At 46.3% G+C, this 16,159-nt stretch overlaps 1 protein-coding gene across 1 annotated transcript; it reads left to right on the plus strand.

Moving 5' to 3' along the window:
• Positions 1-809: 809 nt before the first annotated feature.
• MYC (MYC proto-oncogene, bHLH transcription factor) lies at positions 810-4,868 on the plus strand. Its single transcript, XM_085053569.1, has 3 exons — positions 810-1,091; positions 1,977-2,682; positions 3,719-4,868. Exons 2-3 carry the CDS (start codon positions 1,992-1,994, stop codon positions 4,294-4,296), a joined length of 1,269 nt encoding a protein of 422 aa, XP_084909695.1. The 5' UTR covers positions 810-1,091; positions 1,977-1,991; the 3' UTR covers positions 4,297-4,868.
• The last annotated feature ends 11,291 nt before the right edge of the window (positions 4,869-16,159 follow it).

Consider the following 16,159-nt stretch of genomic DNA (forward strand, 5'->3'; position numbering starts at 1 on the left):
CGGGAGGAGGTGGTCAGAGCGGGGGCGGCACAAGCCGGGGCGGGGGCACACGCGGGGACCGCCAAAGGCAGAGCGGCTGCAAGGTGACCCCCGTGGGGCTCTGCCTCCGCCCTCTCCCGGTTTAATCCTCTGCAGACGCCGGCAGAGGCGGGATAATCAAGCGGCGACCGGGCTGGGGGGTGCTCTAGCTACACACGCTCCTTTGTGCCGGCAGCCCGCGCCTCCTCCGCTGCCTTTCGGCCACCGCTCTGTGCTGCGGGACCAGTTCGCCCTGAGGTGCCGGAGTCTCACCGAGCGGGGCGAGGGGGAGTGAAGCCCCTTCCCCGCCGCCGCCATCGGGGGGCACCGCGCTCTCCCTTGCGGGAACGCCGGCGGGAGGAGGGGAGCGGCGAGGAGCTGCCTTTAATCCCTGCTAGTAATTTTTTTTTTTTTTACTATGTTTACTTCCGACCTGTCCGTGCACGGCTCGTAGTAAAAGACAAAAAAAAAAATTGTAAAATAAATAAAAAGGGCCGCGGAGCGCGACATCGCTTCTCCCGGCACAGCTCCCTCCCTGCCTGCCTCCCTCCTTCCCGCCCGGCCGGCGGAGGCGGGGGCAAAGCGCGGCCGCGGATCTGTGCGCAGCGAGCAGGGCAGGGGGCGCGGAGCGGCGCGGCCCCCTTTGCAGAGCGCCCTCCCGCGGCGGCAGTGGGCAGAGCCTGCGCGGCTGCCGGGGGAGGGCGGGAGCGCGCGGCGGGGCCCCGCGGTGCTGCCCCCGCCCCCGCGGCCGCTCCTCCCGCCCCTCGCCGGCGCTTTAAAGGAGGAAAGCAACTAAACTTCTATTGTACCGGCCAGCGCGCCGCGCCACCCCGGACCAGCGACCGACCGCGCCGGGAGGCGGCTGCTCCGCCGCTCCGTGGGGTTTATCAAACCGTGGTGGGAGGAAGAGACCTACATTCTCCCGGCGTTTTGTCTATTTTTTTTTTTTTTAATTTTTCCCTCGTCCTTCCCGGCGGTTCTTTTTATCATCTATCCATTTTCCCCTCGTTGTTTCCTCACCGCCTGCAATAATCGCCTCGCTACGTCTCGCAGCTGGCGCGTTGGAGAAGCCGGTGAGTTGCGGGGCTCTGCGCTTCCCATCACTCGATTCCCGCGGTTGTGGCGTTTGGATTGACACGGGCTGGTGACACCCGGGCTGCTGGCGGGGCTGCGCTCCGCGGACCTGGATACCGACGGTCCCTCCCGACGGACGCTCTCCTCTGCCGGGGCTCCGGCGTTCCCATCCTTTTTCTTGCGCTCGGATTTTAATTTAATTTTTTTGGGGGGGAGGGGAGTATTTGCTTCTCGCGTATGCGCGGGCACGGTGTGGTTATTGCATATATTGCTTATATGCATATATATATATATATATTTGCGGGTATATATGTATATGTGACAAGATTTGGCAAAGTTTGCCGAGGTCGCTGCCTGTCCCCGCGCAGTGCCAGCACGCCCAGGTGGGTGGCTGAGAAGCAACCCGGCTCCCGGCTGGAAGCTCCCGGGCGCTCGGCACCCCTTCCCGCCGGGACGCGGGATAGGGATGGCGCTGCGGTCCCGGGAGGGAAGGAGCTCCGTGGCGGAGCCGTGCCCCGTGTGAGCGGCGGCGGGGAGCCGAGCTGAGCCCAGCCGAGCCGGGCGGCCGGGCTGCGGGAGCCCCTCCGGGGGAGCGGGGAGGGTGGTCCGGGAACCGGCAGTCGACCCCTCGTAGGTCAGGTCGCCCTGCCCGATTGTCCCGCCGCACTTAGAACGGGGTGAAGGAGAGACGTGGGCTTTTTTTTTTTTTAATTTTATAAATTACTATAATTTTTTTTAATTACTAAACGCGACTGCGCATTTCCCTGCCGGCACGGGGGAGCCGGGAGGGAGCGCTGCGCACCGGGGGCCGGTAGCTCCGCCGGAGCCGGGGGAGCCGACCCCCAGGCTCACCCGGGTGCCCCCTCTCCCTACTCCTCCCGCAGGCACCAGCCGCCGCGATGCCGCTCAGCGCCGGCTTCTCCAGCAAGAACTACGACTACGATTACGACTCCGTGCAGCCCTACTTCTACTTCGAGGAGGAGGAAGAGAACTTCTACCTGGCGGCGCAGCAGCGGGGCAGCGAGCTGCAGCCCCCCGCCCCGTCCGAGGACATCTGGAAGAAGTTTGAGCTGCTGCCCACGCCGCCCCTCTCCCCCAGCCGCCGCTCCAGCCTGGCCGCCGCCTCCTGCTTCCCCTCCACCGCTGACCAGCTAGAGATCGTGACCGAGCTCCTCGGGGGCGACATGGTCAACCAGAGCTTCATCTGCGACCCTGACGACGAGAGCGTCAAGTCCATCATCATCCAGGACTGCATGTGGAGCGGCTTCTCCGCCGCCGCCAAGCTGGAGAAGGTGGTCTCGGAGAAGCTGGCGTCCTACCAGGCAGCCCGCCGGGAGGGGTGCCCCGCCGCCCGCCCCGGACCGCCGCCCGCCGCGCCGCCGGCACCGCCACCGGGACTGGCCGCGTCCCCCGCCGCCTCCGCCAGCCTCTACCTGCACGACCTGGGCGCCGCCGCCGCCGACTGCATCGACCCCTCGGTGGTCTTTCCCTACCCGCTGAGCGAGAGAGCCCCGCGGGCCGCACCGCCCGGCGCCAGCCCCGCGTCCCTGCTGGGCGACGACACGCCGCCCACGACCAGCAGCGACTCGGGTGAGTGAGACCCACGCGTGCTCCGGGAGGGCGTGGGAACCCTCGCGGCGCCAACGGATCCCGGGGCGCAGCTGGAAGGGAGCACCCCCGCCTCTCTCCTCACCCCCCTTTTGCCCCCCTCCCAGCGTGAGATTTTTTTTTAAATGCCACGTTTGCGAGGCACGGAGAGTCCCAGCCAGTTTTATTTCCTGGAAAACCAGCCCGGTTTTTCCTCCGGGGGAGAAGGGAGGGAAAAGGGGTTAAAAAATAAAAAGAAAGTGTAGGAGGGCTAAACTTTCATAATGGGGTCCCGATAAGGCTGGCTCCCGGTGTCACCCGTGGGCCGGGAAGGAGTTAACTCCCGCCCGAGAGCCGCGGGGGGAATGTGCAGTCAGGGAGGTGCTAGTGAAAGTGACTGCAGGGGAGTGAATGGGGCTGGGAAAGTTTTAGAAATGCTTCCTTAGGTATGTGACAGCGGGTTCCGCTCCCTCGTAAATCTGGTTTGAAAGTGAGTTTTTACCCAGAGCTCTACAATCTTCCCTTTTTAGTTTTTTTCCTTTTTTCCTTTTTTTTGTTTTTTTTTAAACTCCCTCCTATTTTCCACAAATTAACAGATCAAGAGAGATTCAGAAAATGTCTCTGAATACCCATGTGTGTTAAGTAAGCTTTCTTTTAAGGCGTGGCCAAAGCCTTCTAAATCCATAATTAAGGGCAGCTTGAGTCTGGGAGCTTTATTGCACCGTACTGCTGACAACCGAGGTTAAACTTTCCTACTATCTTTCATGCACTCAGCGTTACGCAAGACCACTACAACTTTTTGAAATCAGGGAGCCCGGGTTTGGGCTGCAGTCCATGTGTCCTATTGCACTGGAAGCATTGCTTCCGTAAAGGAAAGCTCTTGGGGAAAGTGGTGTCCAGCATAATGAAGTAGATTTAAGAAGGGTTTGTCATTGGGTTCCTCCTTGTACAACTCAGAGTAGCCTCCTCTTATACATAGAGTAATCTTGGAAATCTCTACATACAAGTTACACTTTTTTTTTTTTTTTTTTTATGGCAGAAGAAGAACAAGAGGAAGATGAGGAAATCGATGTTGTTACATTAACTGAATCGAATGAATACGAATCCAGCACAGAGTCTAGCACAGACACGTCAGAAGAGCACAGTAAGCCCCACCACAGCCCGCTGGTTCTCAAACGGTGTCATGTCAACATCCATCAGCACAATTACGCCGCTCCTCCCTCCACCAAGGTTGAATACCCAGCTGCGAAAAGGCTAAGGTTGGACAGTGGCAGAGTTCTCAAACAGATCAGCAACAACCGAAAATGCTCCAGCTCCAGTGGCTCCAGTCCGCGCACATCAGATTCGGAAGAGAATGACAAGAGGCGAACACACAATGTCTTGGAGCGCCAGAGGAGAAATGAGCTGAAGTTGAGTTTCTTTGCCTTGCGTGACCAGATACCTGAGGTGGCCAACAATGAAAAGGCTCCCAAGGTTGTCATCCTCAAAAAAGCAACAGAGTACGTTCTTTCCATCCAGTCGGATGAACACAGACTGATTGCAGAGAAAGAGCAGTTGAGGCGGAGGAGAGAACAGTTGAAACACAAACTCGAGCAGCTAAGGAACTGTTGTGCATAGGAACTCCTGAGCGCCACTTAGAATAATGCAAACTAGACTGAAACTATGATAAAATATTATTGATTCTAATATCTCTCATGAACTACGCAGTCCATTGAGTATGGAACTATTGCAACTGCATGCTGTGCGATTTAACTTGAGACTACACAACCTTGGCTGAATCTCCCATGGGTTTGGCCAGAACCTCAAAACTGCCTCATAATTGATACTTTGGACATAAGGGATGATGGGACATTCTTCATGCTTGGGGATGAACTCTTCAATTTTTCTTTTAAAATTTTGTATTTAAGGCATTTTTTCATACGAGAATCCAAAAAAAAGTTGTCCCCAGTTTGCTGTATATATTTACACATCATATTGCCATGTAAATACCTTTAATAAAGCCTTTATAGAAAAATGTGCAACATTAATACGCAACAGTTGTGGCAACTGGATTTATACTTGTCTTGAACTTCTGTGCCATAACATTTCACAATTTTGTTTTTTATTTAAATACTTTTTTTTTCCTTTAAAAATGATTTTTATTTTGTTTTTAGATAAATAAATATTTGCCCAAAATATAATTAGCTAAATCCTGTGTAAAGGCTTCACTTTGTCTTCCACTGCTGTCATTAGATATCTATTTCCATGACATTCCTTTTTCTGGCATCATGGCAGTGACCTGACTAAAGTCAAAGGGGAGTTGGATGGAGGGAAATAGTTTTGCAGCTTAGTAGGGAATTGTTTTTTGCTCCCACCCCATCTCTTAATTCAAGAGGATAAAATTGTTTGTCTAATGTGCCGTGTCAGTTCAACTTGCCTTTGCCACCAGATCCTCCATGAAGGTGGTGGTAATGATGTCTGTGTTGGTCATGATCACCTGCCTGCTGAAAGTAAAGCTGGAGTGGTGTATTTTCTCACCCGTCACCCCAATATATAGGCTCTGCATTCCTTCCACATACATATAATTACATTTTCAGGGCATGACCTTCATTCTGCACTAGGGACATGGCCATGTACTTTAAGGGCTGCTTTGTAGTAGGCTCACCTTAATTGCTTCCTGTTTGATTTTAACAGAAGTTAAAGGGGATAAGAAAATAAACTGAGATGGTGAGTGTTGAAGTGGTTAAAACAACAGAGCGGTTTCCCTTTTTAAGTGCTGAAATCAGCAGAGCCAATCTTCATGGTCAAACACCTTAACACTTTATTAATGTGAATAGTTACTTGGGATTGCGAGGGATACAAATTTCAAGGACACAGAAAAGGGAGCAAAGGAAAAGGAGACCTATTTCTCACTTGGAGAATAGCCTCAGACAGATTCCTAACATTTGCCAGACATATTAAATAATATTTATATTCAGAACTTGTCTCATGATCAGCTTCGGCTGGGCCGTAAGGTACTTGCTTGATACAGCTCCTAAGATTAGATTAGATCTTTTGTCCCCTTTTCACCCACTTAGCTCCACTTTGGTCATGACTTCAGCAACAAATCAATGAGCCCTTTGATGTGGAGGAAGAATGTGTTTTCCAAAAACTTGAACCTTGCACTTTTTCGATTTTCATAATTCCCGTTAAATACATATTTGCTTGGCTTCTAATCACTAGAGGAGCAGTGCAGCCAGCAGCTGAACTGGGACTGAGGGTTTGGGGTTTTCTATTGCTTTGGAGTTCAGAAGAATGCAGAATGATTGGGTGTGGGTATGTATGGGGTAGGGGCAGGTAGCACTTTAGACAGGGCAGATGACAAAGGTCTCTGCTCCGCAAAGCTGCGGGTAATCATCCCAGCTATCTTGCATGTGGAAAAGAAGGTAAGTGTGTAAATCCTATTTGATGGAGGGCTTTAGGTGTTTGACTCAAGGTTTCTTGGGGAAAAAAAACCCGTTCTATTAGAAAAATAGGACAAGACAAGGCTTTTATCTTAATTTTTTTTTTTGCATCACCCCCTGTAACTGGGTTTATAATGGTCTGCAGTTGCTTTTTTCCAGTGTGTGATTCAGATGCTCACTTATGAGTGAGCTTAAAATTTATCTGAAGTGAAACTGTTAATTATATCTGAACTGTTAATCAGGACAACTTGCAGCTATGAATAACATAAAAGTTCTACCTTTTATCAGACAGGGTATCTAATTTTAAAAATACATTAATTTCGTTTGCCTTTTGGTGTGTTCCCTATTTTAGATATTGCTTCAGAACAGAAACAAGATGTTCAAGAATTGATAACTGCAACCCCATCCTCCAAAATAAACCAGGAGGTTGTAGATCCATCCACACAAACTGAAAAATACATGTCAACTTTGAGTCTCAGGTTCATGTGTTAGCAAAACCCCCTTGCTTCTTCCCGTTAAATGAGGCTAGACCACAATGATTAATGAAGCTCTTCTTATTTGTCGGCTTCTTAAATCACTTGGAGAATGGTTTTGGGTTTTTTCTTCTATCTGCAGAAGGTCCTTAGTCTTTTGATGAATAAGATACTTGCAGTTATTTAATTTCTTACTCTCAACTTTTAATTGAGCATCAGTTCCTCTTGCCACTTTCCTACTGGAAAACATCAAATCATGAATGTGATCCCAAATTGCCACTCTAAAAAAGTATGATTTTATGGGATGACACTTCAAATTTATGATGTTTCTTACCATGTTGTAGGATTGCAAGGTACATAAACAATGCAGTAAAAAAAAATAAAACAGCCTGTGGGTACAGGGTTAAGAAACCTTTTCTGGTCATTAAATTGCTGCTGGAATAAAGAGGAATGTGGCTTTCACTTTCCAGCTCCTTGCAAGAGATTAGGACATTTGGAAGACACAAACATCTCACAGGAGTTTCTGGGTTGGATTCAGTTAATAGTACACTGCATATGGATAGGAAAGTGTTGGGTTTTGCTGCTGTTTTGGAGCAATAAAGGAGATAAGCTTATAAAAGAAACATCTGAGCCTTGAAATGAAATGCAGTATTTACAGTGCTTGCCAAACAGCTGTATCGACACTCTGCTTGAAATACAAGGAGCATTTTTAACTTCACCTCTCTGCTCCTTTACTTTCACAGGACACTTCAAGCTACTTCTCTTCCAGAAGATCTTTAGGCAAAATGTGGCATCAAAGGAAACTAGAACCAAATCATTGTGGTGAAAATAAAATTTCCGTTATCATATACTCTCACTGATTTAATTTCATTAAATACCAACTTTAAGGATTCCAGCCTTATTTTTATTCTTGTGTTTAAGTTCTGTCTTCCCAGCCAAGTTATCATGTAAATGGCTTCAATGTTTCAATACAGAATATGCTAGGGGAGAACTGAGATGTATAAAAGAACCCATGCCTGCTTAATTTAGCTCCCATCGGAGTCTGTAGAAATTCCATGTTTCTTTCAGGGAAACAGATTTGTGCCAGTGAAGGATGCTCTTGAAAAATTTATCACTACCTATAAAGAAATCACTTTACTTGTCCCTACATAAGCACTCTTGCTCATATGGCACTTTGCAACCCTTGCAGGCAGTTGAGAGATGACAAACATTTCATCAGAATTGCATGAAAAGGAGAATTTCAGGTAAGTGGAATAGAAAAACTGTAAACTGGAAATAAGCCAGGCCACTGCAGTTGAAACCTGAACTTATTCAAAACAGAAGGTGGAGGTGGTTGTTTCACCGACTGAGATGAACCATCTCCTAATTTTTTTTGTAATTTATTGATTTGTGTTAGAGTCATCTGCCAAGGAATTAACAGAAGAATAAAATGGAACTATAGGTGATCCTAACAGAAGCAGACAGCATGGGGAGAGACTCAGGATTTACTTCCAACTTACAGGTTTGCTACTCCTTCATTTTCAAAAGACATTTATGGGAGCTTCTGAAAAAAGGCTCTGCTAACTGAGAACTAAGCCCTGTTTTCCCCTTGTGTTTTCATCAAAAGACACCTAAACTTGCCTAGAAAAAAAGTGAAATCAAGAAATGAGATAGATAAGCTGCAGAAGCCAGATTTCATTTCCAATGCAAAGCACATGATGTTCAGAAGATTTTACTTACCTTTGTGTCATTTACTCATCTCAGGCATAGCTGTAATGTCAGTGGGGACAGACAGTAAAAAAAAGTTTTCCAAAATTCAGAGTAGCAGCTAGAAAGTCAAAGGGGATTTTTTTCCTAATTTAGCCAATCGTCTTCTCCATAGATCTTGAGCGAAGGGAAAGTACAAGAATTTGGAGCATCTTGCTTACAGCAGTGGCCTCAGGCGTGTAAGTAATTCCCTTCATAGAATCATAGAACCATAGAACTGTTTTGGTTGGAAAAGACTTTAAGATCATTGAGTCCAGCCACTAACCCAGCACTGCCAAGTCCACCCCTAATCCATATCCACAAGTGCCACTCCCACATGTCTTTTAAATCCCTCCAGGGATGGTAACTCAGCTGTCTGCCAACCAACACCCCCAGGTCCTATTCCACTGGGCAGAAAATATGGTCCCAGCACTGGGCCCTGGGGAACACCACTTGTAACTGGATTTAACTCTGCTCACTACCATTCTTATCCAGCCAGATTTTTACCCAGTGAAGAGTGCACATATCCAAGCCATAAACACTCAGTTTGTCCAGGAGAATGCTGTGAAAGACAGTGTCAAAGGCTTTGCTAATGTCTAGGCAGACATCACAGCCTTTCCTGCATCCATTAAATGGCTGACCTTGTCATAGAAGGAGATCAGGTTGGTCAAGCAGGACCTGCCTTTCATAAATCCTCGCTGGCTGGGCCTGATCCCCTGGTTGTCCTGCACATGTCACTTGATGGCACTCAAGATGATCTGCTCCATAGTCTTCTCTGGCACTGAGGTCAGACAGAGGGTGTGTAGTTCTCCAGATCCTCCTTCCAGCCCTTCTGGCAGATGTGCTTCATGAAAGAGCTGTAGTTACTGTGCTTCCAGGGGGAACAGGTTTGGGTGAGACACTGGCCAGGCTGTGGCAATATCAGCCTCAATTGGTTTGTGACTATAATACAGGTATTTTTTCATGTCTCTGCAGAGCCCAAACAGCTTGTCTGTAAGTGTGTCCAGACTCCACCTTCCTAACAAATGAAATAAACTGTTTTCTTCTGATAATGATGAATATGACCTTTGGCGCTGAATATTAATAGATATGAAAAAGCTTTGTTGGCCACTTGCCAAAATTATTTAAAATTTGTAGTTAGTGTGCAAACCTTGCTTCGAGTTGCCACCAATGCATGGGAGCCCAAGCTACAAGGCACTTCTTCATGGTCATGCTTGAAACCATGAGAGACAAAGGAGAAATCATTGGCTGAGAGTGGAGCTCAGGCTGACTGAAGTATCTTGTTCCCACAAGCACTGTTTCCAGTTCCCAGCTCGATACAGGAATTGTGGAGCTATTCTTTTTTCTAGACAAGTCTGGGAGAAAGCAGCTAGTTCGTGACATTATGTGTTATGGTGATTACATTTCATTGCTAAATTCTCCCTTCATGCATGTGTCTCTACAGACCTTGCCATGGCTACTGTTCTGTTGAATACATTTCCGTTCAAGGCAAAATCTGTCTTGCCACCATGTGTAATTTCCATCACAAGCTTCTGTGTCCCAATTACATGGAATTACGTTTTCCATACAGGATCAAAAAGAGGAAAAAAAGTAGAAATAAAGGATTAGGTGCAATAAATGAAGAGATTTGAAAATATAAGCTGCAAAAATTAAGCAATCTGACTGGGTCACAAAGAGTTCCAAGCAGAGAAATTAACACCACTTGGAACTAATTAGCTCCATCAGCTTCCTTCATGCTAATTTATCCATGAAGAAAGAGGGGGGAAAAAAATTACAGGAATTGTGCTTTATACACAGCTACTACAAGGGCAAACACCCAAAAAATTGTGCAAGCTAAAGTTAAAGTGTTAAAGATCAAATACACATCCCCGCTCTCACAACCAGGTCGCTTTGGATCCCTCGGGACATCCCCCTGGATCGCTGGGGCTGCAGTTGCACAGCAGCTCTCCCGTTTCCCAGCACATTTTTCTTCCAGGCGCCACACGTGTACAAGGGGCTGCTCACAGGGGTGCAGCTGCCAGAACGAGAGCTTCTTTCCACTCCTTTTTCTCCCATTAATCTGCTCCGTGACGACAGCAGAACCAAACAAAGCCTCTCGGTGCAGGTAGTTGCTGTGATCTAGTGCCCGGCTGAGTGTCTGACAAAGCCTTTTTTGGCTTGGGACCGAGGCCGTGCTGTGCTGGGGATGAATTAGGGGAAGAGGGATCAGCTCTGCAACTCTGTAGATACAGCAAATGGGAGTTAAAGGTTTGTGTTCTTCCCTACAGCACGGAAACATCCCTGCTCTCCCTCCCCTGAATAAAAGTGGTGTCTGCAGTATCAGGTAGGCTCCTAGCCCAGCACTGCACAGACCCCAAGTTTATTCAGTCTGATTTCATGTAGTTCATTTTGGTTTATCCAGTGTGATAAATTGGCAATGCTGTTTCCTACAACTATTTATATTCTCGTTTGACTGCACTACAATTGTTCCTTAAGTAATTTGGATTTATTAATGTTTGTCTCAGGAAGGAAAACCTGCTCTGTAACTGCTGCTACCAGGACAAGCCTTTCCAACAAGAGTGCTTCAAAGAAGCTGATGTTTAAGTATCTAAAACCAAGTAAAAATGTAGAAAACATGGTGAGGATGCTGAATCACACAGCAAACATGAGTTTTCCACCCCCAGTTTCTATCAGGATTGTCTTGCTATTCCACATTTTACTAATTTAGTTTTAGGCTACACTTTGAAATCATGAATGGAGCAATGAACTGAATCTATATTAAATGGATGCAACAAAATATCTAGTGAGCATTATGCTATAAACCATGTTCCATGAACATAAAAAAATCAGGGAAATCAAATGTGATCCATTAATTTCTGAATTTGAACAAGGATGCTACTGGACTGGGATGGCTTTTCAACAGTAAACAGCATCACTGTAGAACAGCTGCAACAGACCTTTTAAATATTAGAGTGTTTATAGTGTGTAAGTGTGATGGATAGGAGACGAAAAGGGAATTTTGTTTTGGTATTTTTGTTTTGTTTTGGTTTTTTTTTTTACTTTTATCAACTAAGTATTTTTCATTGAGGTTTTACAAAAAAATTCCATCAGCCTTTAATACTTCCCTATGTATTGGCTACAGACATTCAGATTCACAATGGATTCAGAGAAGAAAAGCTGTATTATTTTGATAAATTGTGCTGTTTTATAATATTAATTTGATCTGAAAAATACCTCTCATCTGGGCTAAAGCAGATTTTTCTTTGGGCACACATAAAATCTTATTATGTGTTCTCATTATCGTTCATCATTATGGTAAAGAGTAAGATAATACTGTATTGTGCCTAGACTTGAACACTTTAAGGGAATGTAAGAGGCTATATGAATATCTTATGAAGTGATTGCAAAATAAAATTGACATCAAAGTGATTTGACTTTGTAACATATTATTCCCTCCTTGTAAAATTGGATTCCTACTGAAAAACACTTTCCTTCTTTTGCATTTATGAAAGAAAAAAAATAAGCCTCTTGCCCTTATGGAGCAATACAGCATTTTCCCATGTCTACAAGGGCAAAAGTATGCACCCTCATGTGTACTTTTATTCAAAATTTAGTTTTTGGTGCTTGATTAAAATGGATCCACCCCTTCCCCATTCATTTCAGCATGCTGCCTTAAATCTGAGACCTGAGTGTGACACCCAAAACAGTGAACACACACTGCAAAAGCATTAAGCGGGCTTGAGGGGCCAAAATAATCACCAGATATTAATGACCTGCTCAGCAGCTGGAGCAAAATGTCTGGGCAGGGAGGTGGGTGCTGCAAAGGTCTGAGATGCACTCTGTGACCTGGTCGTGGAGGTTCCCCCATCCCCCCATACTCCAACTCCGTTCCAAGCTTCTTTTTCTTGAAATTGGTATCCAAATTCCCATGCATGTCACACATTTGTATATGGAAATGCTGCTTTCCAGAAGACTTTAGGCTCAGCTGATGTTTCCATGAGGTTCTTCCGCAAGTGTCCCTGCTGGTGGCCCTTGGGGACCTTGCTTGCAGGAGCAGTAAATCCCACCAGAGTGCTGGCCCCTGGCAGGACACAGCGCGTCCACATGACACCAAGTACTGACCCGGTGTGAGCACACTTTACCTGTTCAAACCTGTTTGAAATTCCTTGAATGATAACCTTCGTCCTGCCACATGTTATGAGAAATTTGTGTCCTACCACAGCTGCCCTAAAGTCCTCATGAGTACCCTGTAGTTTGCAGATCAGTGATGACACTGACATGACTTTTGTTCATCCTGCTGGATGCTCCAGCCATGCATGGTTTCAATTTTGTGTCTATGAGGCCACTGCAACTTATTTATTCCCTAATTTAGTTGGCTCTGTGTAAATCAGCTTTCAGCTGATACCTTCCTTTGTCTTGGTATGCATTGGGAGCAACATCTTGGCCTCTTCATGAGGCACCACACAAACCATGAAACACTTATTGACTCCACCAGGGACACGATTACAACCTCAGTTTTGCAATCTTTCTTTAATCTTCTTTTAATTAATTTAATTCTGATATCATTATCTAGATTACCCCATTCATTCAGCATCACAGCATCTGTATCTTCATTCTCACTGGCAGGCTTTGGTAACTTTGCAAATGGGGCAGCTCTATCTCCTATTCCTACCTTTTGATCTTTCCTAACAACCTTCCTTTAATGTCTGCTGAGCTCAGCCTTTTATCAGGCAGAGCACTCCACCCTCCCTGGTAGAGGGGACACTGCTGTGATCAACGTAGTCATGCAGGGCTGAATTTCTACTGTCTGCCTCTCCAGGTGATCCTGCTGGCCCATCTTGGCTCTCCAGCCAGTTTTGAAACCAGTTCAACCAAATCCAATTTAAAACTGAAGGGCAGACAGGATTTCATAAAGTTTTACGGCCCAATCGAGTTTAACGAGTTTCAGGACCTGTGTCATCTCTGCTGGGGGATTTCTTCTGGTAACTTCCTTGGGTGGACAATACTGGTGTGGGTAGGCAAACACAGTAACCTGGAGTTTGCAGCAGACAGCATAGGTTAGAACATATAATCCATACTGTTTGCTTAGGTTTATGGAAAGAGCTCAGCTGTTGCCTTTTTTTTAGCTTAGTGGCACAAAAATGCCATTTGTACAGTTAAATGGAAAGGTCCAAACAGTTCCATGTTTCTGTGACTCAGTGGACAAACTGTCCCCTCCTCTGCTTGGCCTCGTGTAACTATGGCTCAGCTGGTGGGAAGCAGGGACCCAGCAAAGAGGACAGGCATTGCAGCCAGCTCAGAGTGAGAGAAACCTTGGGGTCAGGATGCAGACTGGCATGACTTGCACCAAGACCCCTACTGGCCCCCAGTTCAGCCCATATCACTGGGATGAAAATCCTTATTCTGGTATAATCTAAGTTGAAATAATTTATATTACCACACCTATGCCCATACTACATGGCTGTAACTCATTATATTTTAAATGTGTATATCCTGGCCCACCCCTCTGCTCAAGCAGGGTCATTGGGGGCAGACAGCCCAGGACCATGACCTTTTATCTGTGATTGTAGTTTCTAAATATCTGCAAGGATGGAGACTCCACACAACCTCCCTGAGCAATCTGTGCCAGTGGCCAATGATCAACATCCTGGTCCTGACAGCTTTTTTCCATGGTGTGTCTTGATGTTACACAAGATTTAACACAGAGTATGTCCTTTTCAGAGATGCTGAGCAGATCCCACGGCTGGGATTGCTCACTGCTTTTAAAGATCAGGGCAAAAAAAGTGCTGTGGTTTTCCTCTTCTGAAGCAGTAACAATTACTAGATGAAAAGACAGCAGAGAAAGGATAAATCTGGGATACAAACAGATACAAGTGCACTGCCTGCCCTCTGCCATTTTTTTCTGCGTAACTTTAAACTCTGATGCACTTTGGCTCTCAGGCAAGGCACATTTTCAGAAGCTCTCAGATGTCAGTGTTGCAAAGCTCAGCTGAAAACTGAGCACAAATGGAAAAACCTGTCCTTTGGTCTCTCCTGGAATGTCAACTATTTACTTTGACTTATTTAAAACTTACCTGCTCCGCCCTCATTTTCTCATTTCCACTCATTTGTACCAATCGGCATCATTTGGCTGAAAGACAAACTATCCAAACAAATCAGTGTTGCTTCCCTGACATGAGCAAACAAAAAAAATTCGTCCCTGAATCCTGAGGGCAGAGACCAGACACTGGCAGGACGGCAAGTGTCAGCACACAGGTCCTGTGTGGTGCCAGTTTTCTGGCAGTTTTCTATTTACGTGATGCTTTCCATACAACCCGTGCTTTGCCTGCCCATCATTGCCAAGGTGAAGCTGCCCAGCTCAACAGCAAAATAAGCTGCTCTTCCTAGTGGTGGAAAGGTTTTTTCACAGCACATATTACATTTTGCTTAGATGGGTGGTTAAAGACAGTGTGTTGATTTTAATGAAGATTGATAGTCAACATGAATATGCTGCCTGCCTTGCTTCTCTGCTGGATGCTCAGCAGAGAGCATGGCGAACCTTAAACAATGGGATCGCCTGTTGATTTGGGGATTAAAAGCTGTCTGTGGAAGACCATGCTGAGAAAATGTGCTGAGAGCTTCAGCTGAAGGGGCTAATTCATAGTCTAGTCAAGTAGCTTTATAACCATGTCTATCATGAAAATTTGTTATCAGCATATTGTTTGAATCACAGATCAATGCACACTGATTTTGGCAAATCTAATTAGATTTGATGGGGAAGAACACGGTTCCATTATTTAAGGCTCTGTAGTTCCCATCTTTCTATGCATAATTTCATTTTGAATTTGTTTAACAGCAATTAAAAGTTGTGAATCATGATTCTGTGGAGATGTCAGCCATGGTTATCCCACTCACTTAACCAATCCCTTCTGTCACCCAGTACTGAGAACAAGAGACTGAGAGTCAGAACTCCAGTGCCTCCCAGTTACGCCAGTCAGAAGTCAATGTGTGCTCTCTGTATGGCCACAGGCAAGATATTTTACATATCTGCACCTCAGTTTACATATCTGTGAACTTGAATATAGCATATATATGCATCTTAAGGGCATTATAAGGCTTCATTGATCACTACAACTTCTAAACTGCTTCCATTTCTTCTGCTTCCATGGCACAACACAGCATTAATTATCATAATTTGAGATGTGGTAGGGGCATAGCCTGATGCTTATCTACCTTTGTGAGTACTGTGGCTGCTCTGCAGTTTCTTAAATCTCTTCTTGATACAGCAAGTATACCAAATATATAAGTGTCCATCATGAGGTCAGGGCTTAAATGGTTCATTCCCCAGGACTAAACTGGTGAGCAGCTTGTGACAGATGCCCGCACCAGATACTTCTGCCTCCCTTAGGTCTTTTCTCCAGTGCTGGTGGAGTTCCTCTAGAGGCTGTTAACCAGTTTGCCTATATTCATTTCCTTGTAGCATAGGAGCAGCAGCATCATGATTGTGAAATGGACTTTAAATCCCAGAACAGTGTCCTGCTCTGCTGCATATCTTCATCTCTGACATGGGAGTTGGGAAGAAAGGGGCCAGCAAAGGCCAAAGGCCCAGGGTGCAGCCACTCTGCAGGCAGCAGAGAGATGCAAAGGAGGATGTTGGACCAGATCTCCCACTTCTTAGGGTGGTGCTGGGTCATTATGTGGAACATGTGCAGTGGTGCCACTGTCACCAGCTGTGCTAATGGGAGCACCAGTGTCCCAGCTGCTCTGAGGAAGATCCCATACCTGCAGCCACAAACCAGGCTGTCCAAGCCCCCGGAGGACCCAGCCCCAATGGCTGCCCCATAGCTGTGCCCACTCAGGCAGTGTGGGGCACATCCATAAACAAGCACTTTGGGAAAGTTA

This window comes from Lichenostomus cassidix, chromosome 2 (assembly GCF_008360975.1).
Source record: "Lichenostomus cassidix isolate B80296 chromosome 2, HeHo_3.0, whole genome shotgun sequence".
Taxonomy (NCBI): Eukaryota; Metazoa; Chordata; class Aves; order Passeriformes; family Meliphagidae; genus Lichenostomus; species Lichenostomus cassidix.

Coding starts and splice junctions, on each gene's coding strand:
- MYC (XM_085053569.1), top strand. CDS start 1,992: ATGCCGCTCAGCGCCGGCTTCTCCAGCAAGAACTACGACTACGATTAC. Junction 2,683..3,718: donor CACGACCAGCAGCGACTCGG/GTGAGTGAGACC, acceptor TTTTTATGGCAG/AAGAAGAACAAGAGGAAGAT.